Genomic DNA, 16,475 nt, shown 5'->3' on the forward strand with positions numbered 1-16,475 from the left:
AGCCGGGCAAGTGGTGGAAGTATCAGTAGGAGAGCATTTTGGCGACAGTGACCATAATTCGGTGAGATTTAAGGTGGTCATGGAAAAAGACAAAGACGGCCCGGAAATAAGTGTTCTAAATTGGGGGAAGGCCGATTTTAATATGATAAGGCAGGATCTGGCCAAAGTGGACTGGGAGCAGCTACTTATAGGAAAATCCACATCAAAACAGTGGGAGACTTTCAGAAGGGAAATAGAGAGAGTACAACGCCAACATGTTCCTGTAAAGCTCAAGGGTGGGACCAACAAGCAAAGGGAACCTTGGATGACAAGGGATATACAAAAATGCATTAGAAATAAAAGGGGGGCTTTTGGCAGTTACAAAAGACTAAAGACGGAAGAAGCCCTAGAGGAGTATAAAAAGTGTAGGGGCATACTTAAAAAAGAAATTAGGAGGGCGAGGAGGGGCCATGAAATAACACTGGCGAGCAAAATAAAGGAAAATCCTAAGATGTTTTATAAGTATATTAAGGGCAAGAGGATAACCAGGGAAAGGGTAGGGCCCATTAGGGACCAAAGTGGCAATCTGTGTGTAGAGCCAGATGATGTAGGCGGGGTTTTAAATGAATTTTTTGCATCTGTGTTCACTATGGAGAAAGACGATGCAGACATAGAAATCGGGCAAGGGGACTGTGACATACTTGAACATATTAGCATCGAGAGGGAGGAGGTGCTAGCGGTTTTAGCAGGCCAAAAAGTGGATAAATCCCCAGGCCCGGACGAGATGTATCCCAGGCTGCTGTGGGAGGCAAAGGAGGAGATTGCAGGGGCTCTGACAAATTTTCAGAACCTCTCTGGCCACAGGGGATGTACCAGACTGGAGAACAGCTAATGTAGTACCATTATACAAGAAGGGTAGCAGGGATAAACCAGGGAATTACAGGCCAGTGAGCCTAACATCTGTGGTAGGGAAATTATTGGAAAAAATTCTGAGGGACAAAATTAGTCTCCACTTGGAGAGGCAAGGATTAATCGGGGATAGTCAGCATGGCTTTGTCAAGGGTAAATCATGTCTGACAAATCTGATTGAATTTTTCGAGGGGGTGACTAGTGGGGTGGATGAGGGAAATGCTGTGGATGTGGTTTACATGGGCTTCAGTAAAGCTTTTGACAAAGTCCCGCATAGGAGACTGGTCAAGAAGGTAAGAGCCCATGGGATCCAGGGTGCCTTGGCACGTTGGATCCTAAACTGGCTGAGTGGCAGGAGGCAGAGGGTGATGGTCGAAGGTTGCTTGTGTGACTGGAAGCCTGTGTCCAGTGGGGTACCTCAGGGATCGGTGCTGGGTCCCTTGTTGTTTGTGATCTACATAAATGATTTGGATGAGAATGTGAAAGGTATGATCAGTAAGTTCGCAGATGACACGAAAATTGGTGGGGTGGTAAATTGCGAGGAGGAAAGCCTCAGGCTACAGGACGATATAAACGGGTTGGTCAGATGGGCGGAAACGTGGCAAATGGAATTTAACCCTGAAAAGTGCGAGGTGATGCATTTTGGACGGATAAATAAGGCAAGGGAATACACAATGAGTGGTAGGACCCTAGGAAGTACAGAGGGTCAGAGGGACCTTGGTGTACATGTACATAGATCCCTGAAGGCAGCGGAACAGGTAGATAAAGGTGGTTAAAAAGGCATATGGGATACTTGCCTTCATTAGCCGAGGCATAGAATATAAGAGCAGGGAGGTTATGATGGAGCTGTACAAAACGCTGGTGAGGCCACAGCTGGAGTACTGTGTGCAGTTCTGGTCGCCTCACTATAGGAAGGATGTGATTGCTTTGGAGAGGGTGCAGAGAAGATTCACCAGGATGTTACCTGGGATGGAGCGCCTCAGCTATGAAGAAAGACTAAACAGGCTGGGGTTGTTTTCCTTGGAGCAAAGAAGGCTGAGGGGGGACCTGATTGAGGTGTACAAAATGATGAGGGGCATAGATAGGGTAGACAAAGAGGAACTTTTCCCCTTAGTAGGGGGGTCAATAACAAGGGGGCATAGATTCAGGGTAAGGGGCAGGAGATTTAGAGGGGATTTGAGGAGGAACTTTTTCACCCAGAGGGTGGTTGGAATGTGGAACTCAATGCCTAAAAGGGTGGTAGAGGCAGGAACCCTCACAACATTCAAGAAGCATTTGGATGAGCACTTGAAATGCCATTGCATACAAGGCTATGGACCAAATGCTGGAAAATGGGATTAGACTGGACAGGGATGGATGGGCAGCGCAGACACGATGGGCCGAAGGGCCTCTTTCTGTGCTGTAAAACTCTATGACGCTCTGTTTCAATAGGCTTGAGACACATTCCTTTCACTACCTGTATAGAGTCACTTTGTTTACAGCCTCCTCCTCTTGGATATTGCATATAGTCCTGGGTATGACAGAAAATAAAGTCTGTGGAAACTTCCCCATCTAGAATATTGGGGCCACAGAAAGCCAAGACTATCCAGCCTCCAAACAGAAAGTCTTGGCAGCTTATTACATTGAAAGATTGCAACACCACTAGTCAAAGAAAGATCTAGATTGCAACACCACTAGTCAAAGAAAGATCTAGATCATTTCTAGCTAGACGGTCCACTCATGTAGTAAGACTTCATGTTCAGTCAAGGTATCTACCAGCGCAATTCACACTTCATCTAGAGCCATCTTTTATTTCTTAACTTGTCCCATTACCACCTCCTCTTGCCTTGAATATCTCTCAATGTCTCTTAATCTCTCCTGCTTTCTATCCGATCACTGACCTTCCCTTTGGTTCCTTCATCCCTTCCCCCTTTTCCCAGCCCCTAAACTTGCTTTCCATTTCCTGTTTTTTTCCAGTTCTGACAAAAGGTCTTCGACCTGAAACATTAACTCTGTTTCTCTCTCCACGGATGCTGCCTGGCCTGCTGAGTTTTTTCAGCGTTTTCTGTTATTAAGGTATCTGCCAAGACATTTTCACTCTGCAAGGTGTTAAGCAGAAAGGATAGCAAGATTGTAGTTAATTCTAGACAGCAATGCTTAGAAAGTATGAGGATTGCTCAATATGGCTGCCTTGCAAGTGGTATCAAGTGGAACCTGATTAAGAGATGCTGTACTCCTGCCACTAAGGTAGCATCTAGAATAAGCACCAGACTAGTTTTAAGAGCACGTCATATACTATTACTATGGGGAAGTACTATGGAAGCAAACACAAGGCACTTCTATTAAATAATTCGTAAAAATGTTGTATATAAGTGTTTAAAATTATGAAGGGATGGGTAGAGCAGATAGAAACTGACTGTTTCAAATGGTTTGGGTGTAGGACAAGGGGACATAGCTTTAAGCTGAAATGTATGAGATTTAAGACAGAGAGCAGGAGGGTTATGAGATTGTGGAATGCACCAGCAGAGAGTTAGTAATTGAAGCAGAGAACTCGTCAACAATGAAGAATAGGTTAGATAGATGGTTGAAGGAAAGGGGAGCAAAGGGATAGGGGATTGGGACTACTGCTCATGTGAATGATAAATACCTACAGCTTGAGCTGTTCCCATGTTGTCATTCTATGTAAATACTGAAGAACTAACTATCGTAGAATACCAAGGCACAAACTTAATTTTTTTTTTTTTAATGTTTCATTAGTAGATGTTCTGTGTGAATTAATCAAGTTATTCATCATTAAAGATGGGAGGCCCCGTTCTAACAATGTCAATAACTAGGTCATCAACTGGAAAGTCTCCAGGTTCAGATGTAGTATCAGACATCCAGAAGATCCCTCCTGTGCGAAGCAGTGGGATCTGGTCCTGCTCATTTCCAGGATATCTGAGGTGTGGTGCTTTTTACAACGATTCCAGTTCTACCACCTATCTTCCAAACTTAACTTTTCCATCAAAGAGTGGATGCAATAAATGTTGTTGGAGCTTCCATGGGAGTGACTCCATATGGAACAGAACAAATGTCATGCATTTTGTTCCCAAGTTTAAGGTGTGAATTGTTGTCTCTTGCAGCCTACAATTAATCCTCAATAAAGGACAGCTACCGACTAAAAAAGGCTGTGCCTAGTTTAGCAACCAGTTGGACTCTTTGAAGGATAAACCATGTCCCGTGGATGGTGGCATGCTTTCCAAGCTTGACTAGAACCTCACTGGTAAATGTGTTGACCAAGCATAGCCAAGGCTGGACTACCTTGATAGGAGTACCTGAAGTACAATCGCTGAATCTATGATTGCGTTGCTATACAAAGGCTTCCCCGAATCTCAGAGGATCCTGTATGCTCCATCTATTCTGGGTTTTGGTATTGATAGCTTACGTATTTCTGTCCCGTGGAGGAATAGGCCATTTGGCTCATCTAAACGGCCCCGTCCAAAGAAGCCATGATACTGCAAAGAAGTTGAATAGGTCATGTAAAGCACTTTGCGACTCAAGAAGTACTACCCAGAGAAGATTGCCAGGTTTACAACTTTCTTCTCAAACCCTTTTCCTGAAGGCAGTAGAAATCTCAGGAGACAATGCTATTGAAAAAGGTGTAGATAATGTACTTAAAAGAAAGAAAATACTTGCATTTATATAGCGCCTTTCACAACCAACGGACGCCCCAAAGCACTTTACAGCCAATTAAGTACTTTAAGTGTAGTCACTGTTGTAATGTAGGAAACGCAGCACCCGATTTGCACACAGCAAGATCCCGCAAACAGCAAAGTGATAATGATCAGATCACCTGTTTTTGAGGGCAAATATTGTCCAGGACACCGGGGATAACTCCCCTGCCCTTCTTCGAAATAGTGCCATGGGATCCTTTACGTCCACCTGAGAGCAGACGGGGTCTCGGTTTAACATCTCATCCAAAAGACAGTGCAGCACTCTCAGTACTGCAGTGGAGTGTCAGCCTAGATTATGTGCTCAAGTGTCTGGAGTGGGACTTGAACCCACAACCTGCTGACTCAAAGGCGAGGGTGCTACCCACTGAGCCATGGCTGACATGACTTATTTCAGAGTTTGGGGGAGGAATGGGGTTTGGATGGCACTGAGGTTGGATGTTTTGATGCACCTTTAGGAGTCATGGTTTCATCAGCCTAATTTCTTCGCCGACAAATATTAACGTTTAAATTTACATCACATCTGGATGACTCTCGAGGCAGCCAGCACTGGAGAAGCAGATAGGAATGAGATCTTGTGTGCTGGGAAGCCCTATCCAATGGAAATCCTGTTCTATTAGACTTGCATTTAATTAGACTGTTACCTCTTTTGAGTGGAAGAGGAAGTCATTATGCTGACACATCCATCCCCTCTTAGTTATGTACGTCAAGTGAAGTTGAGCTTTCTTGCATAAGGTCTGGTCAGGCTTTCAGTTCATATATAAAATCTTCTCTGAATAACACAATGTGTGCACTTGTTTCTAGCTAATTATTTTAATGCGCAGTTTTAAAAGATACCCCTACAGTTTTGTGTTATCTAACGTTTTCAAGTAGTTTTTGCAACATTCAATGCCTTGGACATGTAATAGTCATAAAATTGACCATATATTTATAATTATTTAACTGAAAAGTGTGTTTACATATTTTGTAAAATTAGTTTTTAAAGGATTTTTTTGGGGGTGACGTGAACATTTTGTTTTATGAAAAAATGCTTTTTATATTTATAAATATTTATGAAATAAACATTTTAAATTGAAAGGAAAGAAACATAAAATTCTTAAAGGGTAGATGCTGGAAGGATGTTTCCCCTGGCTGGGGAGTCTAGAACTAGGGGTCAGTCTCAGAATAAGAAGTCGGCCATTTTGGACTGAGATGAGGAGAAATTTCTTCACTCAGAGGGTGGTGAATCTTTGAAATTCTCTACCCCAGAGAGCTGTGCATGCTCAGTCGTTGAGTATAATCAAGACAAAGAGAGATAGATTTTTGGATATTAAGGGAATCAAGGGATATGGGGATAGTGCAGGAAAGTGGAGTGGAGGTAAAAGATCAGCCATGATCTTATTGAATGGTGGAGCAGACGCAAGGGGCCGAATGGCCTACTCCTGCTCCTATTTCATATGTTCTTATGATTAGGTGCAACTTCTCCTGGTGCGGTCATGTTTCTGGCAGTGTGTGGAATTTGGGTGTTTCGTGTCAAGTTGAGTAAATAATTAAAATGTACTAAACTTTGATTAGAAGTCTGAATTTTACCTGAACAATTAATACTAAAACTAGATTGTAGTAATTATGATTTTCTGCACAGATCTTCAAACAGTTAGGCTGTCCCTTCATATATCTGCTGTAGCACCTTGGCAACTTACAATTTTATTTGTAATCAAGGTTTGCAATCTTGCTAACAAATGGATTCTTCAGCTGGAAAATACTTAAGACTACAGTTTCTACAGGGAATAAAGTCTTTATTAGAACATATTTAAAGAATGTAACTGCTTTAAATGTGGAAACCTAGCAAAAAGTCAGCCCAAACATTCACGCTAGTACAAAGAAAAAAAAAAACGAAAATGCTAGAAGTTTGAAATAAAAGATGCTGGAAATACAGCGTCTGTAAAAAGATAAGTTAATGTTTCGTTCATATACCATTCATGAGAACTGAAAACTAAAATAATAAAGTATTAACTTCCTCTTTGCAATTGGATCCGGTCTTATTTCTTCACCTCTTTTCTCATTTCACCCCAACCTTAATATGCTTATCATTTGGCGTTCAATTCTGACAAATGTTTATGGTGATACCCTATCTCTTTCCTCGTTACAAATGCTAACAGACCGTGTATTTCCAACATGTTCTGTTTTTAATTCAATTGTTTTTGTCCTCTCATTTGCCTCACTATATTAAGGCAGTAGGAGTGCATTAAGTACTGTCCCCATCCCTTTCAAATCTACCGTCATCACCCTCCTCAATAAAACCCATCCTTAACCCCTCTGTTCTTGCAAACTACCGCCACATCTCCTACCTCCCTTTCCTCTCCAAAGGCCTTGAACGTGTTGTCACCTCCCAAATTCCGTACGCATTTCCCCGAAGCTCCATGTTTGAATCCTTCCAATCAGGTTTTCACCCATGCCACAACACTGAAACAACCCTTATCAAAGTCACAAATGTATCCTATGTGACTGTGGTGAACTATCCCTCCTCATCCTTTTCAACACGTCTTCAGTCTTTGCCAGTTGCCCACACCATCCTCCTCCAACGCCTCTATGTTGTCCGACTGAGTGGGACTGCCCTCATCTGGTTCCATTCCTATCCAACCAGTCGTAGACAGAGAATCTCCTGCAATGGCTTCTCTTCCCGCTCCCTCACCATTATCTCTGGAGTCCCCCAAGGATCTATCCTTGGCCCTCTCCTATTTCTCATCTATGCGCTGCTCCTTGGCGACATCATCTGAAAACATGTTAAATTCCAACACATGTACGTTGATGACACCCTGCTCTACTTCACCACCACCTCTCTCAACCCCTTCACTAGCTCGGATTTGTCACGCTGCTTGTCCGACATCCAATATTGGAAGAACAGAAATTTCCTCTAATTAAATATTGGGACGAACAAAGCCAGCATCTTCGGTCCACGCTACTGACTCCATCCCTCGCCCTGGCAACTGTCTTGAAGCTGAACTGAACTGTTCGCAACCTCGCCGTCCTATTTGACCCCGAGATGAGCTTCTGACCCCACATCCTCTCCATCACAAAGACCGCCTATGTCCACCTCCATAATATCGCTTGTCTCCGCCCCGCCTCAGCTCAGCTGAGGTTGAAAACCCAATCCACACCTTTTTACCGCCAGACTCGACTATTCCAATGCTCTCCTGGCCAGCCTCTCATCTTCCACCCTCTATAAACTTGAGCTCATCCAAAACTCTGCTGCCCCTCTCCTAACTTGCACCCAGTCCTGTTCACCCATCATCCTGTGCTCGCTGACACCAATTGGTTCCTGGTCTGGCAATGTCTCGATTGTAAAATTCTCACCTGTGTTCAAATCCCTCTATGGCCGTGTCACTCATCTCTGTAACCTCCTACAGCCCTACAACCTTCGAAGATCTCTGCATTCTTCCAATTCTGGCCTCTTGCGTATCCCCGATTTTCATCGGTCCACCATTGGCAGCCATGCCTTCAGCTGCTAGGCCCTAATCTCAAATTTCCTCCAGAAACTTCTCCGCATCTCTACCTCTCTTCTCCTTTAAGTCTCTCCTTAAAACCTACCTTGTGGCTCGGTGTCAAATTTTGTCTGATAACGCTTCTGTGAAGGGCCTTGGAATGTTTTTACTATGCTAAAATGCACTATATAAATGCAAGTTGCTGTTGTTGTAAGTGAAGAACAAAAGGAACATGGGTTACACAACCCATCTCTAACAGCTTGCTCCACCAACCATGGTATTTATTTCAGATTCAAGTTTTTAACAAAAACCCAGACCCATATTTCCTTTAGGTTTTAGAGCAAATATGGAATACCTTACATTTCTCAATATTAAATGGCATTGTCACTCAGCTGCCCAACTGCTAAATTTCTCCAGTCTCCATGAACAATTTAGTGTCATCCACAAATTTAAAAATTCTTGTTAATGCACCTTTTCAGTATCATGAGCAGAGATCTCCCAGGTCTGAAGCTGGGTATTCTACAGTTGGCAGTAGGTGTTAGGATTAATGTTACAAAGAACCACATTCCTTTGTTTCTTATTTAGGCCATTATCCAAATTAAATTATTGGAGATCTACCTTGTTAAAACAAATACATACTCAGATCTGTCAAGTCTTTTTCAATTCCAGCAAGTTTCTATGAAAAACACAACTTCCATTCATCCATTCGATGTAAACAGATACGATATAACTGCGATTACGGAGACATGGCTGCAGGGTGACCAAGGCTGGGAGCTGAATATCCAAGGATATTTGCTATTTAGGAAGGACAGGCAAAAAGGAAAATGAGGTGGGGTGGAGTGGAGTTGTTAGTAAAGGATGAAATCAGAGCAATAGTGGTGAGAAAGGATATTGGCTCAGAAAATAAAGATGTAGAATCAGTCTGGGTGGAGCCAAGAAGCACCAAGAGGCAGAAAACATTGGTGGGAGTTGTCTATAGGCCTCCAAACAGTAGTGGTAATGTTGGGAATGGCATCAAACAGGAAATTAGAGATGCATGTAACAAGGGTACTACAGGAATCATGGGAGACTTTAATCTACATATAGACTGGTCAAACCAAATTAGCAATAATACTGTGGAGTGTGTATGAGATGGTTTTTTAGACCAGTACGTTGAGGAGCCAACTAGGGAACAGGCTATCCTAGATTGGGTATTGTGCAATGAGAAGGGATTAATTAATAAATCTTGTGCAGGGTCCTTTAGGGAAGAGTGACCATAACATGATAGAATTCTTCATTAAGATGGAAAGTGAAGTCCAATCTGAAACTAGGGTCCTAAATCTAAACAAAGGAAACTACGAAGGTATGAGGAGTGAGTTGGCGATGATAGATTGGGGAGCTTCATTAAAAGGCATGACTGTGGATAGGCAATGGCTATTATTTAAGGAACGAATGCATGAATTGCAACAGTTATACATTCCTTTCTTGCGCAAAAACACAAAAAGGAAAAGTGGCCCAATCATGGCTAACAAAAGAAATTAAGGATAGTATTAGATCCAAAGAGGAGTCATATAAAATTGCCAGAAAACATAGCAAGCCTGAGAATTGGGAGCAGTTTAGAGTTCAGCAAAAAAGGACCAAGAGATTGATTAAGAGGGGAAAAATAGAGTGCGAGAGTAAACTTGCAAGGAACATAAAAGCAGATTGTAAAAGCTTCTACAAGTATGTAAAAAGAAAAAGATTAGTGAAGACAAATGTAGGTCCCTTAGAAATGGGAGAATTTATAATGGGGAACAAGGAAATGGCTTGGCAATTAAACAAATACTTTGGTTCTGTCTTCACGGAATAGGACACAAATAACTTCCCAAAAATGCTAGGGAACCAAGGGTCTAGTGAGGAGGAATTAAAGGAAATTATTAGTAAAAATAGTGCTGGTGAAATTAATGGGACTGAAAGCTGGTAAATCCCCAGGGTCTGATAATCTGCATCCCAGAGTACTAAAAGAGGTAGCCATGGAAATAGTGGATACATTGGTTGTCATCTTCCAAAATTCTATAGATTATGGAACAGTTCCTGCCGATTAGACGGTGGCAAATGTAACCCAACTATTTAAAAAAGGGAGAGAAAACAGGGAACTACAGACCGGTTAGCCTAACATCAGTAGTAGGGAAAATACTAGAGTCTATTATAAAGGATGTGATAACAGGACACTTAGAAAATATCAATGGGATTAGACAAAGTCAACATGGATTTATGAAAGGGAAATCGTGTTTGACAAACCTACTGGAGTTTTTTTTTTGAGGATGTAACTGGTAGAATAGATAAGGGAGAACCAGTGGATGTGATGTATTTGGATTTTCAGAAGGCCTTTGATAAAGTCCCACATAAGAGGTTAGTCTGCAAAATTAAAGCACATGGGATTGGGGGTAATATACTGGCATGGATTGAAAATTGGTTAACAGACAGGAAACCGAGAGTAGGGATAAATGGGTCTTTTTCGGGGTGGCAGGCGGTGACTAGAGGGGGTACCGCAGGGATCAGTGATTGGGCCCCAGCTATTCACAATATAGATCAATGCTTTGGACGAGGGAACCAAATGCAATATTTCCAAGTTTGCTGACAACACGAAACTAGGTTGAGTTGTGAGGAGGATGCAAAAAGGATTCAAGGCGATTTAGACAAGTTGAGCGAGTGGGCACATACATGGCAGATGCAGTATAACATGGATAAATGTGAAGTTATCCACTTCGGTAGGAAAAACAGAAAGGCAGAGTATTATTTAAATGGTGATAGATTGGGAAATATTGGTGTGCAGAGGGACCTGGGTCTCCTTGTACACTAGTCACTGAAAGCAGACATGCAGGTGCAGCGGGCGGCATGTGGTATATTGGCCTTCGTTGCAGGAGGGTTTGAGTACAGGAGCAAGGATGTCTTATTACAGTTATACAGGGCCTTGGCGAGACCACACCTGGAGTACTGTGTGCAGTTTTGGTCTCCTTGCCTAAGAGGGGATGTGCTTGCCATGGAGGGAGTGCGACGAAGGTTCACCAGACTGATTCCTGGGATGGCAGGACTGTCGTATGAGGAGAGATCGGGTCGACTAGGCCTGTATTCACTAGAGTTTAGAAGAATGAGAGGGGATTTCATTGAAAGGTATAAAATTCTGACAAGGCTAGACAGACTGGATGCAGGGAGGATGTTTCCCCTGGCCGGGGGGTCTAGAACAAGAGGTCACAGTCTCAGGATACAGGGTAGGACGTTTAAGACTGAGATGAGGAGAAACTTCTTCACTCAGAGGGTGGTGAACCTGTGGAATTCTCTACCACAGAAGGCTGTGGAGGCCAAGTCACTGAATATATTTAAGGAGGAGATAGACAGATTTCTAGACACAAAAGGCATCAAGGGGTATGGGGAGAGAGCGGGAATATGGTATTGAGATAGAGGATCAGCCATGATCATATTGAATGGCGGAGCAGACTCGAGGGCCGAATGGCCTACTCCTGCTCCTATTTCTCTATGTTTCTATTAAAAGAAAAAAAGGTTCTATTCCTTTAAATAGTTTACTGTTTGTGTCACTATTTCTCAGGAAAAACTTAACCACTCAATGGCTCACTTGGCAATATATAACGTTCACAGTAAAAGTGACAATCTAGAGTAAAACATTTCTTCTATAAATTTCAATTTATTTGGTGTGGATTAATTATTGTAATCAAACAGCATGTAATAAGATTTAAGGACTTCTTAATGCAAGAGCCAGCACTGCTATAGAGAACGAAAACTGAAGATTGCAAATTCAGTAGTAAGTTGAACATAAATGTTTACCTGCCGCAAAACTGGGCTGAAATGTAGAGGCAGAGGTTGGGCTTGAACACTCATTAGATTTATCTGTGACGAGTGGCGATGCAAAACTGACAAGATCATTGTAGACACTGAAAGACAAGTCATGTACAACAGTTACTATTGAAAACAGAATTAAATGAACAAAAGCAATTGGATAGGAATCAGCTGAATACAACATTCAGTGAAATAATACACGACTGCCTCAGATGTAAGTGAACTGTGTAATTTCCATTCAAGCTACACTATGTCTACATGGAGTGGGGTTAATGGAATAGATGGTCTTTCCTTCATCCTGCTTTTGAATGTACAATACATTTCCTATGTAATACCTTACCATAGAGTTCTTCTTTCTTCCTCCTGCCCTTTACAATAGTTTTCCCCTCTTCTGAAGGCAGGTGCTCACTCTGGGGAATGACTCCAGAGGTAACTAGCAAATGGTCCATTCTTCATACGTCAGGCTAAATAGAGTGCCAGCAGGCAGGAAGAGGAGATCGCAGCCATGCCGAATCCTGTTCTCACCTGATGTCCACTCAAGCGCATTTCCCAGCATCGATCACTGGGTAGTGATCAGGCATAGGAAGCAGAATTTATATCCCTCCCCCACTACCTCATTAGCTCAAGGAGGCAAACATTGGCACTCTCACCGCTGCCATGGTCGAGAACAACCAACTGTGCACAGATCAGGGATCAAATCTGGGATCTGAACCTTTATGGCTCAGTGCCAGACAGACAGTCCATTTATCAGTGAGCCATTGGGGAGATCTCAATCAGATTATACTGTAACAGGAAATATAAACAAACAATGGATTAATGCATTTTCCACACGTTTACATTTCTTCAGCAGATTGAAGGTTACAGGTTGATATCATTGACATCGAATTAGATAATCTTCTTGGTGGGGGAAAAAAAGAGGTTTTATGAACTATGTTTCCTGGCAGGAAGCCTTACCCACCAGAAGCGTGCAGCAGAAAATTTAGGCCGTGTTAGTCAGAAATTTCTGACCATTAAAATTGATGGATGGAAAACTCTCCTCCTTCTTAGGCAGTCCCTCGGAACCGAGGAGGACTTGCTTCCACATTAAAAATGAGTTCTCAGGTGACTGATGAGTCCAATGCGGGACAGACAGTCTCTGTCACAGGTGGGGCAGACGGTGGTTGAAGGGGCGGGTGGGTGGGGTGCTTGGGTTGACGTGCGCTCCTTGTGTTTGGCTTCCGCTTGCTCCCGGCGAAGAGACTCGAGGTGTTCGGCGCCTTCCCGGATGCTTCTCCTCCACTTTGTGCGGTCTTGGGCCAGGGATTCCCAGGTGTGATACAGCCCAACTGTGGTACAGCAAGCTTACGATTTTGTTTTATCCACTCCCAGTGGGCATGGCTCCCTGCCAGCATAAGAACTAGGAGCAGGAGTAGGCCATACGGCCCCTTGAGCCTGCTCCGCCATTCAATAAGATCATGGCTGATCTTCGACCTCAACTCCACTTTCTCACCTGATTCCCATATCCCTTGATTCACAACATTTTCCCTTATACGATAAGTGTAGACCTGAATGAAGAGAGGACCACAGGCTGCGTATGATACCTCAAAGGTCGAATAGTCTTAAGATTACTATCGATGCTCAACTATGAAAAATTGCTGTATGGATGAGGTGCTAGGAACTGCGGACACATGTTGAACCAAAATGCAATTAGATCACTGCATTCAGGAGAAATGGGGTTAAGTAACAGACATTTGTTAGCACTAATTGTTCAGTCTTTACCAAACTGTAGTTAAAGTATTCTTGTCTGAGCCACGGCAATAGAATTTTAGAACACTAAATTAGTTAATATATCATTGAAGCATTTACTGACATTCTGGGGACTAAGTGCAAAGTAGCCCCAATCCCCTTAGGTGAATAAATTATGGTATTAAAAAAAGTGTCAAATAAATTATCTACAAATGCACAACTATTTCATACTGCTGTAAATATCTATCTTTGAAAATCAAGTATTGCATTTACTTATGCAACACAAGTACAAACTGACTGATGTTTTATGCTGCGTTGTGATCTAAACAAGGCAATACACAAATTTTCAATGTTTGTGTGTCTTAACTTCACATGCATCCTCAGGATATTGGCATATGCTAACTGTTAAGTGAACAGCATACACGAGATTAAAGGCTGCATTGTAGCAATTTCCAAACCCCATTTCGAAATATATGGGTAGCTTCAAAGGACATTTCCTTTAAAGATTCAGCCAGAGATGTGTTAAACTAAAATAACAACAGAAAATGCTGGAAATACTCAGCAGGCCAGGCAGCATCCGTGGAGAGAGAAACAGAGTTAATGTTTCAGGTCTGGGACCCTTCATCAGAACTGGAAAAAGCTGGAGATGTAACAGATACTAAGCAGGTGCAGACAGTGGGGGGGGGGGGGGGGGGAGGGGAGGAAGGAGTAGAAAGAACACCCTGTACTTTTGTAAGAGGCAGGAAAGATCAAATGTTGCAAATGGGAATGGCAAAAATCATACTGCATGAAAAATGGGGGCAGGGATTAATTATCTGAAATTGTTGAGCTCAATGTTGAGTCCGGCAGGCTGCAAAGTGCCCAATCGAAAGATGAGGTGCTGTTCCTCGAGCTTACGTTGAGCTTCATTGGAACAATGCAATAGCCCGAGGACAGAGAGATCAGAGTGGGAGTGAAGCGGTGAATTAAAAATTAAAGTGACAGGCGACCGGAAGCTCAGGGTCACCCGTACGGACTGAACGGAGGTGTTCCGCAAAGCGGTCGCCCAATCTGCGTTTGGTCTCCCCAATGTAGAGGAGACCGCATCGTGAGCAGCGAATACAGTATATTAAATTGCAAGAAGTGCAAGTAAAACGCTGTTTCACCCGGAAGGGGTGTTTGGGGCCCTGGACAGTGGGAAGGGAGGAGGTAAAAGGGCATGTGTTGCAGCTCCTGCGCTTGCACAGGAAGGTGCCAGGTGAAGGAGCAGGGCTGTTAGGGGTGATTGAGGAGTGGACCAGGGTGTCGCGGAGGGAGCGGTCCCTTCGGAATGCTGAAAGGGGAGGTGAGGGGAAGATGTGTTGGTGGTGGGATCACGTTGGAGGTGGCGGAAATGGCGGAGGATGATCCGTTGAATGCGGAGGCTGGTGGGGTGAAAGGTGAGGACAAGGGGAACCCTATCGTGGTTCTGGGAGGGAGGGGCAGGGGTGAGAGCAGAAGTGCGGGAAATAGAACGGACATGGTCAAGGACCGTGTCAACCACGGTAGAGGGGAATCCTCGGTTGAGGAAAAAGGAAGACATGTCAGAAGCACTAGTATGGAAGGTGGCATCGTCAGAACAGACGCGGCGGAGATGGAGAAACTGGGAGAATGGAATAGGGTCCTTACAGGAAGCGGGGTGGGAGGAAGTGTAGTCCAGGTAGCTGTGGGAGTCGGTGGGCTTGTAGTGAATGTTTGTTGAAAGCCGATCACCAGAAATGGAGATGGAGAAGTCAAGGAAGGGAAGGGAAGAGTCGGAGATGGACCATGTGAAGGTGAGGGCAGGGTGGAAATTGGAAGTAAAGTGAATGAACTTATCCAGTTCAGGGCGAGAGCAGGAAACGGCACCAATACAGTCATCGATGTACCGGAAAAAGAGGTGAGGGAGGGGACCTGAGTAGGATTGGAACAAAGAATGTTCCACATATCCCATGAACAAGCAGGCATAGCTAGGGCCCATGCGGGCTCCCATAGCAACACCTTTAATTTGGAGGAAGTGAGTGGAGTCAAAGAAGAAGTTGTTCAATGTGAGAACAAGTTCAGCCAGGCGGAGGAGGGTGGTGGTGGATGGGGACTGGTTGGGTTTAATCTGCAATAATTTTAATATCTTTCTTACTTTAGGCTCTGAGATTTCATTTCCTTTAGAGTTGGTGTAATCTCCTGTAGCATTTCGACATGTTCCTGACTTCGGACTTGTCCCATGGCCTGCACTATTGTGAACAGCACAGTTTGGATGTTATCCTGCCAAGACTTGTATTCAGCTAAAAACTGACGTACACTGTCCTCATAGGGAACATCTTCATTGTCTCCCAGTGCTGCTTCTTCATCCTTTTAAAAGTAAGAAGGTACACTCAACAAAAAGAAAAATAGTAAGATTTTTTTTTGCAAGCGAGTTCCCACAAGTTAGAAACATCTGCCATCACTTACAATTGTTTTATACAGCACAGCCAACACATTTTGCCAATATGATTCCAATGACATTTGTTAGTTTAGGAATCAAAATATATTTTTTTTACATGCCGAGAAACATTAATTTCAATAAAACTACAGGAATGGACACTTGCATTTAACAGTAACTAACTTTTTTTGAAATAAAAGCGTTCGTTGGAGATTAGATGGCCACAAGTTGGTTTGCACACTGTGCACTTTAAATTCAACAAGACTAAGAACTAAATTCTCCTCTCTCTGCAAGCCACAAGCATGACATGTGGAATTAGCCTGGGTAACCTAAGCCCAATTCAGAGAGAGGAAGGCTGTAAGCACAAAACTGTCAGCTCCCAGAGGTGCAATGAGAATGGCTGGTGTCAGAAGTGAATTGCGGTAGCCAACGTCAATCTTTGCAATTCCACAGAGAATTCCAAATTCTACCTTTCTGCCAATG

At 43.3% G+C, this 16,475-nt stretch overlaps 1 protein-coding gene across 3 annotated transcripts in view; it reads right to left on the bottom strand.

Annotated features, from left to right (window-relative positions):
• The window catches only part of smg1 (SMG1 nonsense mediated mRNA decay associated PI3K related kinase), a 177,176-nt gene that overhangs the window by 8,487 nt on the left and 152,214 nt on the right, over positions 1–16,475 (bottom strand). For all 3 annotated transcript variants that reach the window (XM_086000818.1, XM_086000817.1, XM_086000819.1), the window contains exons 59-60: positions 15,711–15,922; positions 11,840–11,946 (exon numbers count right to left, since the gene is read on the bottom strand). In XM_086000818.1, coding sequence (XP_085856944.1) covers positions 11,840–11,946; positions 15,711–15,922 — 319 coding nt within the window. The remainder of the gene's footprint in view (positions 1–11,839; positions 11,947–15,710; positions 15,923–16,475) is intronic.

Source organism: Somniosus microcephalus, chromosome 11 (assembly GCF_052327205.1).
Source record: "Somniosus microcephalus isolate GS21.2 chromosome 11, FLI_Smic_1.0, whole genome shotgun sequence".
Taxonomy (NCBI): domain Eukaryota; kingdom Metazoa; phylum Chordata; class Chondrichthyes; order Squaliformes; family Somniosidae; genus Somniosus; species Somniosus microcephalus.